Source organism: Stereum hirsutum, assembly GCF_000264905.1.
Source record: "Stereum hirsutum FP-91666 SS1 unplaced genomic scaffold STEHIscaffold_19, whole genome shotgun sequence".
Taxonomy (NCBI): domain Eukaryota; kingdom Fungi; phylum Basidiomycota; class Agaricomycetes; order Russulales; family Stereaceae; genus Stereum; species Stereum hirsutum.
Genome location: NW_006763149.1, coordinates 436,674 through 451,919, shown reverse-complemented (window position 1 = coordinate 451,919; position 15,246 = coordinate 436,674). Strand labels below are relative to the sequence as shown.

General features: G+C 51.0%; 7 protein-coding genes and 1 non-coding gene across 8 annotated transcripts; 5 read left to right on the top strand and 3 right to left on the bottom strand.

Moving 5' to 3' along the window:
• Positions 1–567: 567 nt before the first annotated feature.
• STEHIDRAFT_105025 (cytochrome P450) lies at positions 568–3,293 on the top strand. The gene is made up of 12 exons (XM_007310095.1): positions 568–976; positions 1,039–1,146; positions 1,222–1,350; positions 1,435–1,597; positions 1,682–1,765; positions 1,836–1,932; positions 1,997–2,123; positions 2,187–2,300; positions 2,353–2,527; positions 2,591–2,799; positions 2,868–2,905; positions 2,972–3,293. Exons 1-12 carry the CDS (start codon positions 887–889, stop codon positions 3,147–3,149), a joined length of 1,512 nt encoding a protein of 503 aa, XP_007310157.1. The 5' UTR covers positions 568–886; the 3' UTR covers positions 3,150–3,293.
• A 239-nt stretch (positions 3,294–3,532) lies between these two features.
• Positions 3,533–6,201, top strand: STEHIDRAFT_105022 (uncharacterized protein; the record flags this gene model as incomplete). The annotated part of the gene is made up of 6 exons (XM_007310094.1): positions 3,533–3,967; positions 4,519–4,970; positions 5,050–5,314; positions 5,381–5,728; positions 5,846–6,029; positions 6,105–6,201. The coding sequence occupies exons 1-6, from the start codon at positions 3,565–3,567 to the stop codon at positions 6,199–6,201; spliced, it is 1,749 nt and encodes a 582-aa protein (XP_007310156.1). The 5' UTR covers positions 3,533–3,564.
• A 382-nt stretch (positions 6,202–6,583) lies between these two features.
• On the bottom strand, positions 6,584–7,159 carry STEHIDRAFT_135051 (Trm112p-domain-containing protein; the record flags this gene model as incomplete). Its single annotated transcript, XM_007310093.1, has 4 exons — positions 6,584–6,610; positions 6,682–6,759; positions 6,828–6,911; positions 6,977–7,159. The coding sequence occupies 4 exons, from the start codon at positions 7,157–7,159 to the stop codon at positions 6,584–6,586; spliced, it is 372 nt and encodes a 123-aa protein (XP_007310155.1).
• A 208-nt stretch (positions 7,160–7,367) lies between these two features.
• On the bottom strand, positions 7,368–7,457 carry STEHIDRAFT_t262. The gene has a single exon. It is a non-coding gene; the product is annotated as a tRNA-Leu (tRNA).
• A 356-nt stretch (positions 7,458–7,813) lies between these two features.
• Positions 7,814–8,603, top strand: STEHIDRAFT_162456 (uncharacterized protein; the record flags this gene model as incomplete). Its single annotated transcript, XM_007310092.1, has 3 exons — positions 7,814–7,894; positions 7,968–8,460; positions 8,518–8,603. The coding sequence occupies 3 exons, from the start codon at positions 7,814–7,816 to the stop codon at positions 8,601–8,603; spliced, it is 660 nt and encodes a 219-aa protein (XP_007310154.1).
• A 738-nt stretch (positions 8,604–9,341) lies between these two features.
• On the bottom strand, positions 9,342–10,596 carry STEHIDRAFT_162455 (uncharacterized protein; the record flags this gene model as incomplete). Its single annotated transcript, XM_007310091.1, has 3 exons — positions 9,342–10,060; positions 10,146–10,232; positions 10,308–10,596. The coding sequence occupies 3 exons, from the start codon at positions 10,594–10,596 to the stop codon at positions 9,342–9,344; spliced, it is 1,095 nt and encodes a 364-aa protein (XP_007310153.1).
• A 318-nt stretch (positions 10,597–10,914) lies between these two features.
• Positions 10,915–11,701, top strand: STEHIDRAFT_115550 (uncharacterized protein; the record flags this gene model as incomplete). Its single annotated transcript, XM_007310090.1, has 3 exons — positions 10,915–10,995; positions 11,065–11,560; positions 11,640–11,701. The coding sequence occupies 3 exons, from the start codon at positions 10,915–10,917 to the stop codon at positions 11,699–11,701; spliced, it is 639 nt and encodes a 212-aa protein (XP_007310152.1).
• Positions 11,702–13,680: 1,979 nt separating this feature from the next.
• Positions 13,681–14,830, top strand: STEHIDRAFT_115549 (uncharacterized protein; the record flags this gene model as incomplete). The annotated part of the gene is made up of 4 exons (XM_007310089.1): positions 13,681–13,826; positions 13,907–14,123; positions 14,193–14,688; positions 14,769–14,830. The coding sequence occupies 4 exons, from the start codon at positions 13,681–13,683 to the stop codon at positions 14,828–14,830; spliced, it is 921 nt and encodes a 306-aa protein (XP_007310151.1).
• Between the last annotated feature and the right edge of the window lie 416 nt (positions 14,831–15,246).

Here is a 15,246-nt window from a genome sequence, read left to right as displayed (position 1 = left end):
GAAAATTCATAACTTGGCGATGCGAGGGGCCAGAACTTGGGACTCAGTCCGAAGTCAATGTTAACGTTGAACGCTGAAAGGTCGACGCACAGCCTCGCCACGCGGCCCTCCAAGGAGCCCGGGCGTTTGCGCTCACGAAATTATTGGAATTACACGAGTAGGCCAGGTTTTCGGACGCCGCCGTCCTCCCGTGTATGTTTCCTGTAAAGTGCAACCGGACTGAAACCGCACGAATGGCCGCAGTGAGTGAAAGTACGATCACTGAAAGAGCTCTGTTTCTCATCCAGACCCAATCATCAACCTCAGACTCGGGCGCTGAAAACGCACCAGTACTGGGCAGGTCGCCCATTGTCTTTCCTCGGTCAAACCATCTCGCCGAATGTTCACTGTCGTTCTGTTACACCAAGCCCGTCTGAGTGAAGCTGTGAGTCCACATTTTCTGTGGTGGACATCACCACGCTTTCCGCACCACAACACGTTCCGGATCATACGGGGATTGTTCCCAGGGAACAGTCAAACTAGACTGCACCATGCCTTTTCGGCACCTATCGCTCATTCCTTCCGACACACCCGCCTTGTTGCGCCTAGTAAGTAGACGAATTGAGCGCAAGGCATCATCGGCATCAATCACCCGGAGAGAATCTATTGTTGGAACCAGGGGGGTGTGCGAAGTTGCGCCCAACACTTCATCCATCCTGGGGCCTCCAAGAGCCCATTCGTAACGCAGCGCTGAAACACAGCCTCTCTTGGATTCCAGACATCTTCCCTGCGATCTGATGTTCATTATAGAAGAATACCATAGCACGGATCCATCAAGGCGAGGAGACGATATCCAGGTGTAATTTCCCCATCTTTCATTCCCCGATTCCTCGTCTGTTCTGTCACGATGTTGTCCACCTTCCTCTTCGACTTCGTCGTCATTATTGCATGCTCAATCATCATTTTATGCGCCAAATGCTACTTTTCGCAGACCGACGTACGTTTGCATCGTCTTTCTAGCTGGCGATATGGCAACATCTGACTCCACCCTCTGCATAGCTGTCCTCTATACCGACTGTGGGCTACTCCCATCCGGTCTTATCATATATTACAGCGTTCAAGTATATGTTCAATGGGCCAAAGTTGATTCAAGGAGGCTATGACAAAGTAAGATATCTAGGTTCCTACGTCCAGTCAAATATTGACACCACGCGTTTCTACCCACCTGTCTGACCTTCATAGCACAAAGGCGGAATTTTCAAGGTGGCCACGCTATATTATTGGGAGGTCATAGCCAGTGGCCAACAGGCTGTCGAGGACATGCGTCAAGCTCCTGACGATGTTCTGTCCTTCTACGAACATGTCAACAGGGTCTGTCATTCTCCCCACTCTCTTCTTAACTCTTCTTAGAAGACTAGGGAGGTGCTAATCACAAGACACCCATGACGCTCGAAGACTCTCCAAACTGAGTATACGATTGGACCTGCGGTCGCTCGTAACCCTTACCATATCCCCATCATCCGGCAGCAATTGACTCGGAACCTTGCTACGCTCTTTCCGGTTGTGCGTGAGGAGATCGTGAGGGCATTTGAGGATAACATTCCCGTGGTTGAAGATGGTGAGCATGCAACTGCGGCTCGTATCAGGACCTTCAAGTTCTGATATTTTCGCTGTATCGATTCCTTCTTACCGCCTGATATAGAATGGACCAGTGTCCCCACGTTGAAGACTATGATGGAGATTGTGTGTCGCACGAGTAACCGCGTCTTTATCGGTCTACCGGTCTGTGAGTTACACTGATTAGAGTTTTACCTTTCGGTGATGCTGGAGCTGATTTGAACTGGGTCGTGCGGTAGGTCGGGACCCAGAGTTCTTGAAGATCAACGTGGACTTCACAGTCGAGGTCGTCAAGTCGGGCATAATTATAAATGCATTTCCTGATTTTCTGAAGCCGTACGTTACTTACTATCTGAGCTCCCCCCGCGTATAACAGAAACCTCTGACACAAAACTTGTAGGTTGGCTGGGAAGCTATTTAGCAAAGTACCCTCTTATATAAACCGATCAGTCAAGCATGTGCAACCCATAATCGAGGAGCGAAGGCGGAGGATGAAGGAATTTGGAAACGAGTGGGAAGACAAGCCGGTGGGTGCTGCTTTGAGGTTCAATAGGACTGTTGTCAGTTTATACTCACTTACTCCATTGCAGAACGATATTCTGATGTGGCTCATGGAAGAGGCGCCTGAAGATGAACAAGACATACGGAGTCTGACCCTCAGGATTTTGACCGTCAATTTCGCGGCCGTTCACACCTCATCTATGGTCGGCCATCTCGCCCCTCATCCTGTAACGATCAGTAGTAACTTCTTTGCAGAGCTTTACCAATGCATTGCACCATCTGGCAGCCTGTCCGGAGTATATCCAACCACTTCGGGAGGAAGTCGACGCTGTCGTGGCTTCAGAGGGCTGGACAAAGTCCGCCATGCAGAAACTGTACAAGGTGGACAGTTTCCTCAAAGAATGTCAACGCATTGACGGACTTAATGCTCGTGCGTCCATCCTTGCTGGTATAATTCGCCGATCTCTGCTAACCTGCTAAATAACACACACAGTCAGCCTGGGACGCATCGTGAGTAAAGATTTCACGTTCTCCGACGGTTTGAAGGTGCCGAAGGGCGCATTCCTATCGTGCGCTGCCTCAGCGATGCACCACGACGCGGAAATCTATGAGAATCCCGATGTCTTCAGCCCGTTCAGGTTCTCAGACGTGCGTGGGCACGGTCATGGGGAGGAGACCAAGCACCAATTCGTCGCCACAGGTGTAAGTTCTCTCTCTACAGTATATAATGATCTTCTGACCACTTCAACATGCATTAATGACATCAATAGACCGATTTCATTGCATTTGGCCATGGTCGCCACGCTTGGTGTGTCTTCAGTTCGGCCGTACGAACATCGCGGCGAGTCGCTGACAGTTTGATACCACTCTTTAGCCCAGGCCGATTCTTTGCGGCAAACGAGATGAAAGCTATGTTGGCCCACGTCGTATCGACCTACGATGTCAGATTGGAAGGCAAGACATACCCAACGAATTTCTCTGTGGGTTCCGCACTCGTTCCCGGGCTCGCTAATGTCCAGTTCCGGAAGCGTTCAACTGCAAAGTTGCATTGATGTATGTCGGGTCTGAGGCGACTGCTGCATCCAATCTTATGCGTCAGGCTTCTATCTATAGTCTCAATGTATGCGCACAATAGTATCTTACTGTACACGTCCTCGCGACTCGCTCGTGTCGATCGACCATCGGTTTAATGTGACATGAACAGATGACGAATTGCTAGAGACCTATCTTGACATGCTGAATGTAAGGCCAGGCAGTGCAATACGCGATCGGCCATTATTTCCTGAGTCCGAACCCATCGGCAAGCCCACATAAAATATCCAGTGAATGTTCGCACCATTCAAGCGGCGCGCCCACAAACGCCTACAATCCCCAATATTTGTCTCTCCGGGTAAACGCAGGCGCGGGACGAGTAATTCAATGCTCAGCACCTTCACCGGAAATACCGCGACGCGTCGAGCCTCGCGCATGCCGCCCCCATCGTCTCCTTCGTCTCTCCACCCTGGCCCTCTCCGGATCCTCGCCTCTGGTACCCTCTTCTATACCTACACGCTTTCCTTGCCCTCCCATCCTTCGCCGGGGTCGAACAGCAACGTCCGAGCGCATTCGTACATCCGCTCAAGGAATGGCTCGGCCTGCAGCGTCCTAGCGGTCTTATCTCAGTTTCAGCCTGGGATTGCGAATGAGGGTCCGACGGGGGGTGCGGGTATGGGTGGTGGTGGGGTCGAGGGGTGTTGGTTGATTGCGAGTCTGGGAGGAAATGACGAGGGGAAGGAGGTGTTGAGAGAGCTGGACAGGGCCGGAATCAGCACGAAGTATTGTAAGATCTGGGATGGGGTAGGCGTCCCGGGCGCATGGGTTCTACATGCTGGTGAGTACTGTGCTTTTATTTCGTTCGTTTGGCCTCTGTGTCTCGCTCTCGCTTTGGTGGGGCGGTCTCTGGTCGGTATTGGGTTCAATCCTACTTGACCATCGAAGACGACTCGGTCCTGTCCTAGTGGACTTCAAAGCCTTTGGTGGGATAACAGACGTAAAGGACTGGACTGCATGCATGAGGTTCGGATACTGCTTTGGGATCGTCAATGATCGTCGCGACAGTATTTTGGGATCAACATGCTGGTTTACCGCGCCGGGAGGCTGGAACCAGACACAAAGCGTATTGTTTTATGCGGGTGAAGTGTACTTCCATATCCGCCTAGGGACTAAACGCATCGTCCAGAGTTTGCTGATGCAGGTGATCTTGTCCCCATGTAATCCTTGGCCGCACAGGTCCCACTATGGCGTCTTATACTGCCACGCTATTCGTTTTGATTCCAGCAAGAGCCACGAGAAAGTGTGGTCCAGAATTTTCTCCTTCCCACTATCTCGTGTTTTTCATGGCATCCATCCTCCGCATCAACTGCTAACCAAGGGCACTTGCAGATAATACAGACACACAAACCGTCATCAACCATAACCCTCTCCCCGACATCACCCACGAAGAATTCGTCTCCCTCCTCGGCCCAATCCTCGCCCCAGAGAACTACCCACCCCCTCCTCCTCTCCCCATCCCCCTCCCTTCTCCTCCTGCCCCCCTCCACTCCCCATCCAACTCCCCCTTGAACAGCCCGAACCCGAATGGACAATATCAGCACCCGGGCTATCAATATCAGAACCGTCCCCCGGGCTTCAATCGTATTTTGCTGCAGTATGGACCAAGAGTAAGACCGACGTCGCCGGCGCCGTTTGACTGGTTGCATTTCGAGGGGCGGAGCGTGAGGACTACGTTGACGAATATGATGGGGATCGATGGATTGGCGAGGGAGAGAAAATGGAGGCGGTATTGCGTGTTCAGCGTCGACGTCGGTCGTCGGGCTCGTGCGGGAGTCGAAGCCGTAAGCCATCCCCCATTCCCCCACCCCCCGCTCTCAGCGCCTCGACACTAACGATAACATAACATTACCTGTCTCACAGCTCATCCCCCACGCCGACGTCATCTTCTTCAACAAACACTACGCCCTCTCGCACTCCTCCACCTCTACCTCCTCAGCCCCAATAACCCCCCGCTCCTTCCTCCTCTCCCTAACCTCCCTCGCTCCACCCCACGCCCTCCTCATAGCCCACTGGGGCTCCGAAGGCGCCGCCATCCTCTCCGTCCCTACAAAGGAATACCTACAAAGCTCAGCCTGGGAACCCGCCCTGCCCGCCGCGTCTTCGCCGTCCTACTTCGGTCATACCAGTGACGGACGCGGAGATGGAGGAGGAGGAGGTGGGGGAGGGCATGGTGGTGGAGGGGCGGTGGGAGGTGAGGATCTGATGGATGTGCGGAGCGTGAGGTCCGGCTCTGATTTTTTCGCGGCGCCGGGGGAGAGAAGTGAAGAGTCGTGGAGAGCGAGCGGGACGAGCGTTAGTATTTTCTCGGCTTTGCTTGGGTCGGAAGGGGCGCATAGTGCGTTGAAGTCGAGCGAGGGGGGCCATGAGTTGGGGTATGGGCATTATGGGCAGGATGATATTATGAGGTATAGGGAAAGGGAGACGGAGACGGAGAGGGGGAGGCGGAGGGACGGGAAGAGGAAGGAGCAGGGGGATGAGGATGGGGATGAGGATGGGAATGGGTCGGACGATTCGCAGGGGACGGAGATTGCGAATGATGGTGGGGAACGAAGGAACCATGGTGGGACACGAAGACGGCCCTCAGGGACGGGTGGAAGCACGAACGGTCCTGGTGGCGGCGGCGGTGGTGGTGGTGGTGGTGGTGCAAAACGGTCAGTTAGCGGACCGCTCCTGGACGAAGTCGGGGCACAAGACGCGTTCGTGGCTGGGATGATATACGCGTTGAGTCGGCGTTTACTCCCCGGAGGTCCTTACAGTCCCGGGCTTGCGAGTATGGGGGATGAGGGTAGTAACTGGCCCGGCGAGGAAAAAGCCAGGTGGAGGTTGGATGAGTGTCTGAGGTACGTTCTGTTCGCTCTGGCATACTCGTGCTACTCGCCGCGAGCGACATGGGTTGACTCGTGGCGCGTTCCTAGATTCGCAACGGAGTTGTCTGGTAGGAAGGCGAGGAAAAGGGGCTGGGACGGGTTGGCGGACGAGATGAGGAGGGCCGGTTGGTTTTTGGACGGATAACGGAGGAAACGGTCTTTTACTTTATTATACCCTTTTCTTTGCATTACATTCTCGATTCCCCTGGGTGATATAGCGAGACAGTTATACCCATACCCGTTTGAAGTCATCCATATTCTTTGTACGCTATTAGCGAGTGGCGACATTTCATGATCTCGGAGTAGGAAACATAATCATACACGTCTCTTTCTTTTTGGGAGAATACAGTTCAGACCTACACGTCAGGACCCACCAGCTATCACTTTGCGTTCCCCTTGATATACAGCGGCCCATCAACACGGCCAGGTCTTCGCTGCGAGGTCACTGTGGCGAGGTGTGCGGGTGGCCCAGCCACCAAAAGCAAGTTTTACGGATCGCATGAGCCGGGTGAGATGTACAGATAATATTAACCGATTTCATGCTCCGCGAGTAACTAGACCACGGGGAGGGGTGTGAGTGAGTATTGACCGCGTCAGGGACAAAGATGCGATACTGAGAGCGCACCATGTTTGGGATGCCGTTCGAGATTGGGTAGGTGTGGCTGCAATTTGGACAGACCATAGCGCCCTCCTCCACGTGTATCTTCATGAGCAGAACATAGAGATATATTAGATGTATAGTAGGAGAGGTGAAAGAGGAAGCGAACGCACCTCGAGCAATACATGGTGTAATGACTTCAAGAACTCCTCATCTACCATCTCAGGCTGTTCCAACGGCAGACTCGTATCCCCAAGCTGTCCCACCAACAACGAGCGCAATCAATACCCTGTTCATAAAAATCAAAAGTGAGAATACGCACCTGTCTCGAAGCCTGAACCAACGCATTCCATTCAATCTTCGGCATGAATCCCCTCAGAAAATCAGGGTTGAACTCCGCCTCGCGCAGTGCTATCTGGACATCTTTAAATGCGAGTGGGAAGTTGTTGGCGTTACAGCCTTTTGCGTGGCAGGCGAGCAGGTTATGTGTTATGAGGCGGACCATTGGAAAGAGAGGCAAGAGATCACGACGCCTCAAATTCTCGGGATCAGGTCCTGGTGCCACTCGGATATTGCCGTGATTTCGTTCTTGGGTTCGGGCCATTTTTTCGCACGCTATCTAGTATCGGCTTCGATATCGACGAGAAAAGTGACTGGCTTAGATGAGAACATGGAAAATGTGAGCGCGAACAAAAAATCGCTCTTCCGACAGTTGACAACTGTGAGATTCGAACTCACGCCTCGAAAGACTAGATAGGGATACAACCTGATTCTAGCGCCTTAGACCACTCGGCCAAGTTGCCATACCCTCTAAAATTGCGTACATATAACATGTATTCAACCTTTCTGGGTGCAACTCAAGAGTAAAGACTAGTCTTTACTCTTGTGTTTACGAAGTCGCATGTAGCTTATAATTACTGGCAATTCTCCCAAGGTGAGAGTGGGGGGAAAATATGTATCTGAGGAAGAGATGAGTTCTTGAAGAGAAAAGTTCAACATCTGTCGGCCATTGCCGGCAGCCTGACACGACCAGTAGCCGAGGGCAGTCCCGGGCAGTCGCTTGTCGCGTCTTTCCATGACCTCCATCTCGTCGTCTCTGGCTTTGAAATAATCGCCGATACGCATCCAAAAGCTACCTCCAAATCCGAGGCACTGCATCATGACTTCTCCTCCCCGTGAGAAGGCCCTACCCCTCTTCTACCCAGAAATTGACCCTCTCCGCCTAAGATATACAGAAGCGGTAATTGTTCCCTTTCGTTGATATTCCCTTTCCTCCTATCACTCATATATGTCATGTTCTGCGAATGACATAGGATCGCATTAGACTGTTCAGAAGCCAACCTCTAAACCGTATCGGAAAGTATCTCATCCCCAAACCTGCCGACGTCGCAGTCCTACTCCCTCCCCTTCTGCACCTGGGCTGGATCGTCGACAAGGAAGCTATGTTCGAACACGCTCTTGAACAGGGAGTCAATTGCACGATCAGCGACGACAAAGGCCATCGTCGTAACTACTATGCTGCCTGTAATGAAGGTTTGCTCTGTTTCCTGGAGGACCTCGACCTATCGTTTGACGATCGAAACGACGTCGTAAACGTTTGCGATGGCGATTACGAACTGAACTCTACCGAGGCTCGTAAGAATTTTCAGCTTGCCGTGACCATCGGGACGAACTACGACCGCCTTATACCGAAGGAAGCTGCTGCGCGAATTCAGGATTTTGTCGCGCCCGGCGTCAAGCCCCGTTGGTTCTTGGACCAGGATAAATGGGTGTGGACAAAGGCACCAGGCTTGGACAAGCTGAGAGGTACGTCCCGGCTCTTCGCTCAATATTTTCCCACCTGGCTGACATCGTGTCCCTCAGAGAAATACAAGCAGGAACGCGCCCTCGCCGATTCCGTGAACAACTCTGAACCTGATAAGTCTGGCGATACCAATGTCAGTCTGTAGGCTGATTCAATCTCTCTTCTGTATGGCGATCGTTTCTCTTAGTCTTCTTGTCGCTTCCCTTTCTATGTACCATACTTCCTGGCCAATCAACATACTGTCATGCTCGTAGAAGGGCATGGGGTACTGAATCGACTTCGTTCGAGTCAAAAGCCGGCTTGGCAAATCTGGACGACTCAAGTTTTTCGGTGTTACATTGTTGACACGGACCACTTACCTACACCTGTTAGACACGTAACTTTCTTTGCCTTGACCTGTACAGATAACGCAAATAGTTTCCGCTGTGAAGATATCGAACTGTCAGTTCACAAAGAGACTTCTATGATGGTTAAAATTCTACTAAGTCTTCTTTGGCGCCGGTATAGGTCGTCGGGGCATATCAGGCAAATTCGAACACATTCTGATTCGATTGGGTAAGACAACATCGGCAGGACAAACATTACGAAAGTAAATGTACAAGCGATGATGTCGACGTAAGCGGGGGTCGGAAGCAGAGTTCAAAGCAAACAAAGGAGAATATAGTGAAACGCTTGGCTCGGCACGAGAAAGATCGAGATGAGAGAAAATTGGGAGCATTGAGGGTCTGGATTCGCGGCACTAAAGTAACCGTCAGAGCGACAGTGCGAGATGGGAGTCAACCTGATGACGACTCTACAAAGGCGAAGGTCAAAAACGTCACCGACTGATTTAAGAGCGCGAAATAACAAACAACGCACCATCTAGCGACATCCGTCGTCTGATCTACACCTTGCGCGCAAGATCCACGACTCTGTTAAACGCTGCCTTGAATCTATTATCATAGTTGCCCTTCTTGGTTATCACAGGGTAGAGCTCCGTACGAGTGGCCTTTTCTGGGATACACTCGATTGATCTGAGGGAATCCTGTGGGAAGGCAAACCCATCACGAGGGATGTTGTCCAAGTCAAGCGCAGGAACCCGATCACGTCTGAACCTGAGAGTCTTGCAATAAGAGTTGACGAAGAGGAATGAAACGAGATCGGTGATATGTTCATGCTCGTGAAACACGAATTGTACTTGTTGCACAACCTGCGGGAGCATCTTCTTCATCTCTTGGGCGGCAAGCTTCCGTGTGTTCATGACCTGGGAGGCAAGCTCCACTGGAAATAGTTTACCTTCGACAGTACCGACGACAACACTGGAAGTTTGTGCTGTGTAGTCGTTAACATGAATAGTGAAGTCCACGATGCGCGCGGGTGATTGGGGTGGAGCCGAGGGATTGGAGGACGCAATTTCAAGGGCAGAGATGTCAAAAGAGGTTTCAGACTCGGATCGTTCGGCCACTTGATCAGATACATCGGCCTCTTGATCGTATTCGTCTTGAAGCTCTTCCTCGCTACTGTTGTCGCTGTCGGCCTCGGACTCACGCTCGCTCTCACTTTCGGTCTCAGTCTCACTTTCGGTCTCAGTCACGGCCTCGGTCCCGAAAAAGGTGCCGTACACTGTTGGGGACAAACACAAGACGGCAAGAGAGGTTGTTATTGACTAGATAACACAGAAATTTTGTGGGGTAACAGAAACACTCACTGTTTCTGTCTAAGCTGAAGTATACTTCATCCAGATTTACTTTCCTCGGCTTTCGCTTGCGAGGCTCCTCCTTGATGCGCTGTACAACTAAGATTTTAAAAAAACGCAGAGATTAGCATGTTGCAAGCTGTCCTTTTCTCACGTCTTAGACAAAAGGCGTACGCTCAGACTCAGGCAGAGTTGGGATCGCAGAAGCAGATACCGACGGGTAATGGGCGTAAACTGGGCCCTGAGGGCAGACCGAGAGAAACCTAGGTATGCCCTGATCGGCAGATGTCAAGTTCGTCGAGAGGGCCAAACACATGTAGCTGAATATCTGCATCAGAGGTCGGTATATTGATTGCTCTCGTTCCGGTCCATCGAGGTGATTCTCCTTCAAGAGCACAGCGACTTGACGCAAATGGTTTTCGAAGGTAACCTGTATAGGATCTCGCCAAGGATCGTAGGGCATCGGGTCGGAGCGCTTGGGGCGAGAAAAGAATGTTCAAGGATGCAACCAAGAGACTGAAGTTCAAGTGGATCGATGCGAGCAAAGAGCAAGATTTAAGCGAACTAAGTTGAACTTGTTATGTAAGTAATTCTCTTGTGTCAGGCAGACCTCTTTTGTTGGACAAAAGACCGGCAAAGACGGCCGGCAAATGCCGTGGCGCACGTGGTTAATGTTCGAGCGTCAGATGCGTGTTGCTTTCCTTCGTCCTCTCCACTCACTCCCTTCTACCCTTCACCAAGCCATAACCGTGCTCAACACCTCTTTAATCATTTCTCGGCGATGGAATCCTCTTCACGCAAGCGAAAACTCCCGCTCTTCTACCCAGAGATCGACCCTCCCCATCTGAAATACACAGAAGCGGTAATTAGCTTCTCTTTCTCGACCTTTCTTAGGATCTCACTGACGCATATCATGCCATGGCTGATACAGGATCGCATTCGAGCATTCAGAAGTCAACCCCTCGATTTCATCAAAAGATATCTCATTCCTAAAGGCCCTGACGAAGCCGTCCTACTCCCTCCCATCATGCACCTTGCGTGGCTTGTCGACCAAGACCGTATGTACGAATATGCCCTTGCTCATGGCGTCAACGCCATGGTCTACGATCATGACGGCGATCATCGCAACTATTTCGATGCCTGCAATGAAGCTGTAAACTTCATGCTCGAGGATTTTGGCATACCGTATGACCCCCGCATCGAGATCGTTTACGTCTGCAAGGGCGACTACAATCCTGACGCCATCGATCCGGAATATGATAATTTCCACCCCGCCCTAAGTATCGGGACCAACTACCAAGGACTCATACCGGAAGAGCAAGCCGATAAACTGAAGGCTTTTCTTGCTCCTGGCGTCCAGCCCCGTTGGTATTTGGATCAGGATGAATGGAATTGGTCGAAAGCGCCTAAACGAGCAAAGTCGAATGGTACGTCTCGGCTCATTTCCCTATACTTTTTATGTGATCTTCCGCCCGTCTTTGATTCTGATGGTTTTTCTCTCATCAGGGAAAAGCAAACCGAAAAAGAAGACCCCAACCCCTTCCAACGACCTTGGCGCAAGCTCGTAGGCTAGCTTAAGCGTTCGTCTGTACCAATGTTCTCGTCGTCTTGATACCATCGTCGCTGCTTTGCCCTGTATGTGTCTTTTCCTCCCATCTCATTATCCATTGTGTCTCTTGGCTAATCGTTCCGGTATACTTAGGTTTTGGTTGATCTGTTGAGCACTCGCTCGTGTATGTCCTTTGTACGTTTACGTCAGCAAATATATCAAAGAGTTCAAATAGTGTTCACGACGTGCCGTGCTATTGATACTCCTCATTGCTCTAGTCGAACTTTGAGATATTTCTATATATGTTGAGCATCTATCTCTCTGGGGACAGTCCTGTTTGTGTGCTTGGACGCTCAACATATGAAGCTATGCGACTCCCGTGGTAGTTTCAGCAAGAGGTAAGTACTTCTACAATACAGAAGCGATTGTGCGGGTCTTGTGGCCTCCCGCTTCGCTCTCAGTATGTGCCGCGTTTCCGTCGCCGTGCGAACGCGATGGCTCTTTGTTTGTCCTTTTTGTCCTCATCTACATCATCCATTTTGAATCTCCCCGCATGTTCGAGTATCCTCGCGACCACGGAACCGAATGTTTTATAGGACCGTGAAGGTGTTCATCACAATTACTACGATACCTATAATAAGGCACTAGACATCCTGCTTGAGGACCTCAGCATACTAGATGACCTGCGCATCGAGAGCGTGTTCGCCTGCAATGGTAAATACAATCTGAATCCCACCGACCTAAACCATCACAGTTTTCAGCCTGCTTTGAGCGTAGAATCAAATATCGCCGTGCCATACCGAAAGAGCATAGCGATGAGTTACGAGGCTTTGTTACGCCTGGACACGGGACGAGGAATGTGGACGAGTCACGCAAAAGGGCTCGACCCAGTGGTACGCTCCACTCCATTTGACCCTTGGACCCGAATCTGAGATTCTTCTTATTACGAAGGAAAAGTAACTAGAACGACACCCTAGCTGCTGCCGTAGCCTTTTGCCTCCAGCTCATATCTACGACTTACTCGAGCTGCCGACTGTACGTCTATTTCTGGTACTCTGCGATCCCCTTGCCTTCTGTGTACCTCTTTGCTCATCAATATTTCATGTTTACAGACATATCTGTTCAGTTCAAAGGGTTTTTATACGCTCATTCGCTCCACGACGCTACGCTGTTAACACCGCCAGTTACTTCAAACTAAGCTCTGTTGCTGACATGTTGACATCTATACCCTCATAAGAGCTGTTCCCTGCGTTCTTGAACGTCGCTGGTCTTCAGAGGAGCTTCAGTGCGAGGCGAGTGCACAACAAGGAAGAGATTAGGTGTGCGCCCCTAGTAAATCCTATGGGTTCCTGTTGGTCTAATGATTACTATCCCAGAGCGTAAAGACGCCTCTATCAATCCCCTTGTCTTCTCTCACGAGACTTCAATATGGAGGCACATTTATCTACTCGTCATCTGCTTGTACTCTTTCGTTGACATCGGATCTATCGAAGCCTCTGCTGCCTGTGCGCTTGTTGAACTTCCCGCCACACACTTTATTGTTCACGACTTTTTGGGTACTAGCTGTGCCTTATCCTTCTTAAACTTGACCTGACATCCACACACGACCATTGGCATGGTCCTGCAAGTATGTTCGCTATCTCGAGCCGTTCTCCCGCCATACCCGCCGAACCAAGCAACCAATATACCTCGGTACCTCGGTATGTCGCACCCTCCCACGCCATTGTTGTTGTTGCGTTCGCGCCTCCCGTCACTCTATTGCCCCGTCCCTTCTCACTCTTTTGTTCTGCGTGCATAATCATGCCATGAGCTCCCTCGCCTCGACTCATGTTTCTCTACTATCGTGCACCTTGACTCATTGTTTCGATCTTTAGCTTGAGTTTTGGTCGATTTGTTGAGCCCCCGCTAGTATAAGTACAACCCTTTCAACTTGTGTGCATCAGTGGTGGCCCGGGCTAGCTTGATGTCGATGTCTGGTTCGCAAGACCAGAACATGGTATGAACGTCAATGAGATCATCGCAGAGGCATATAGCTATGCTGTTGCTAACAGTGGCGAAGGACTCGGCGAGCCTCTGCCAATCGGCGGCATGTCAGGCAGACACCGGTTACAGACGAGTGTGAAAAATGGTCCACACATATTAGTGTATACCACGACATTTTGAGCAGAACAATTTCCAAGGCACCAGGCAATAAACTAGGTAGCTTGTAATAACGGGACACTAGGACACTAGGACACGACAAAAGGCGACCAAAAGCGGCCGTTGCCGGACGCGGACACACGCGGACGTGGCCGACTCACCGCATTGTACTCTTGCTTTCGCCCTCTTCCTACGCTCTTCACCTGGCTCGTTCCTCTGTAATGGATCCTTCACTGCCCGCGAAGACACTCCCACTCTTCTTTCCAGAAGTTGATCCACCCCGCCTTAACTATACACAAGCGGTAAGCAGCCGCTTCCTTCAATTATATTCTTATATCGCTCACCTATATTGTCATTCACGGAGAGTACAGGATCACGTTAGGGCATTTAGAAGCCAGCCACTCGACTATATCAAGAACTACCTCATACCCAAACCCCGAGATGTCGCAATTTTGCTTCCTCCTCGCCTGAATGTGGGCTGGATCGTCGACCAGGACTGCATGTTCGAGTATGCTCGAGAGCACGGAACCGAATGTTTGATCGAAGACCATGAAGGAGTTCATCGTAATTATTACGATGCATGCAATGAGGCTCTGACCATAATGCTCGAGGAACTCAACATACCAGATGACCCGCGCATCGAGATCGTGTTCGCCTGCAACGGGGACTACGACCTGAACCCCACCGACCCGAATCACTGCAATTTTCAGTTTGTCTTGAGCGTAGGGTCTAATTATCGGGGTGCCATACTGAAAGAATATGGTGATAAATTGCGGGACTTTGTTGCGCCTGGAGTCGAAGCCCGTTGGTTTTTGGACAGCGAGCGATGGATGTGGACGAGGTCACGCAGAGGGCCCCAGTGCAAAGGTACGCTCTACTGGTCCTTCTTTCAATTCTTCAACTCGGATCTGAGATTGTTATATGTAATCAACTTTAGGTCGTGATAGCCACTCAGCTCGGGTTCCACTGGCAGCTGCAAAAACGAAATCGAGAGTCGCCGGAGGGTTGACTGACAGAACGAGTTGAAGGTTGATGGGAGAAGTGGGACAGTTCATGCGAATGTATAGGCGTGTTTAAATATGCGCCTCCCGTGTCAGCAACGTGTCAGCTACGTTCCTTCTGTGCATTGTTTCCGAGTCCGGTCACGGTTTACTTAGCTTGAGCACAAAAGACCGGCAACTCCCTGAAGGGCACGTGGCCCGTGTTCGTAGAACGCTGGCGGCTCGCTCCTTTCGTCCTCCCCTCAACGAATTTGTGCCAGTGTTCTGCGTTATAAACCCTCCACATGGATTCTTCAACGCAAACCAAGAAAAATCTCCCGCTCTTTTTTCCAAAAGTCCGCCCTCCTCGCCTAAGATACACAGAATCGGTCATTATCCCGCCCTGTTGATGTTCCCTTTTCTACTGTCACTAAGGTCGGTCATG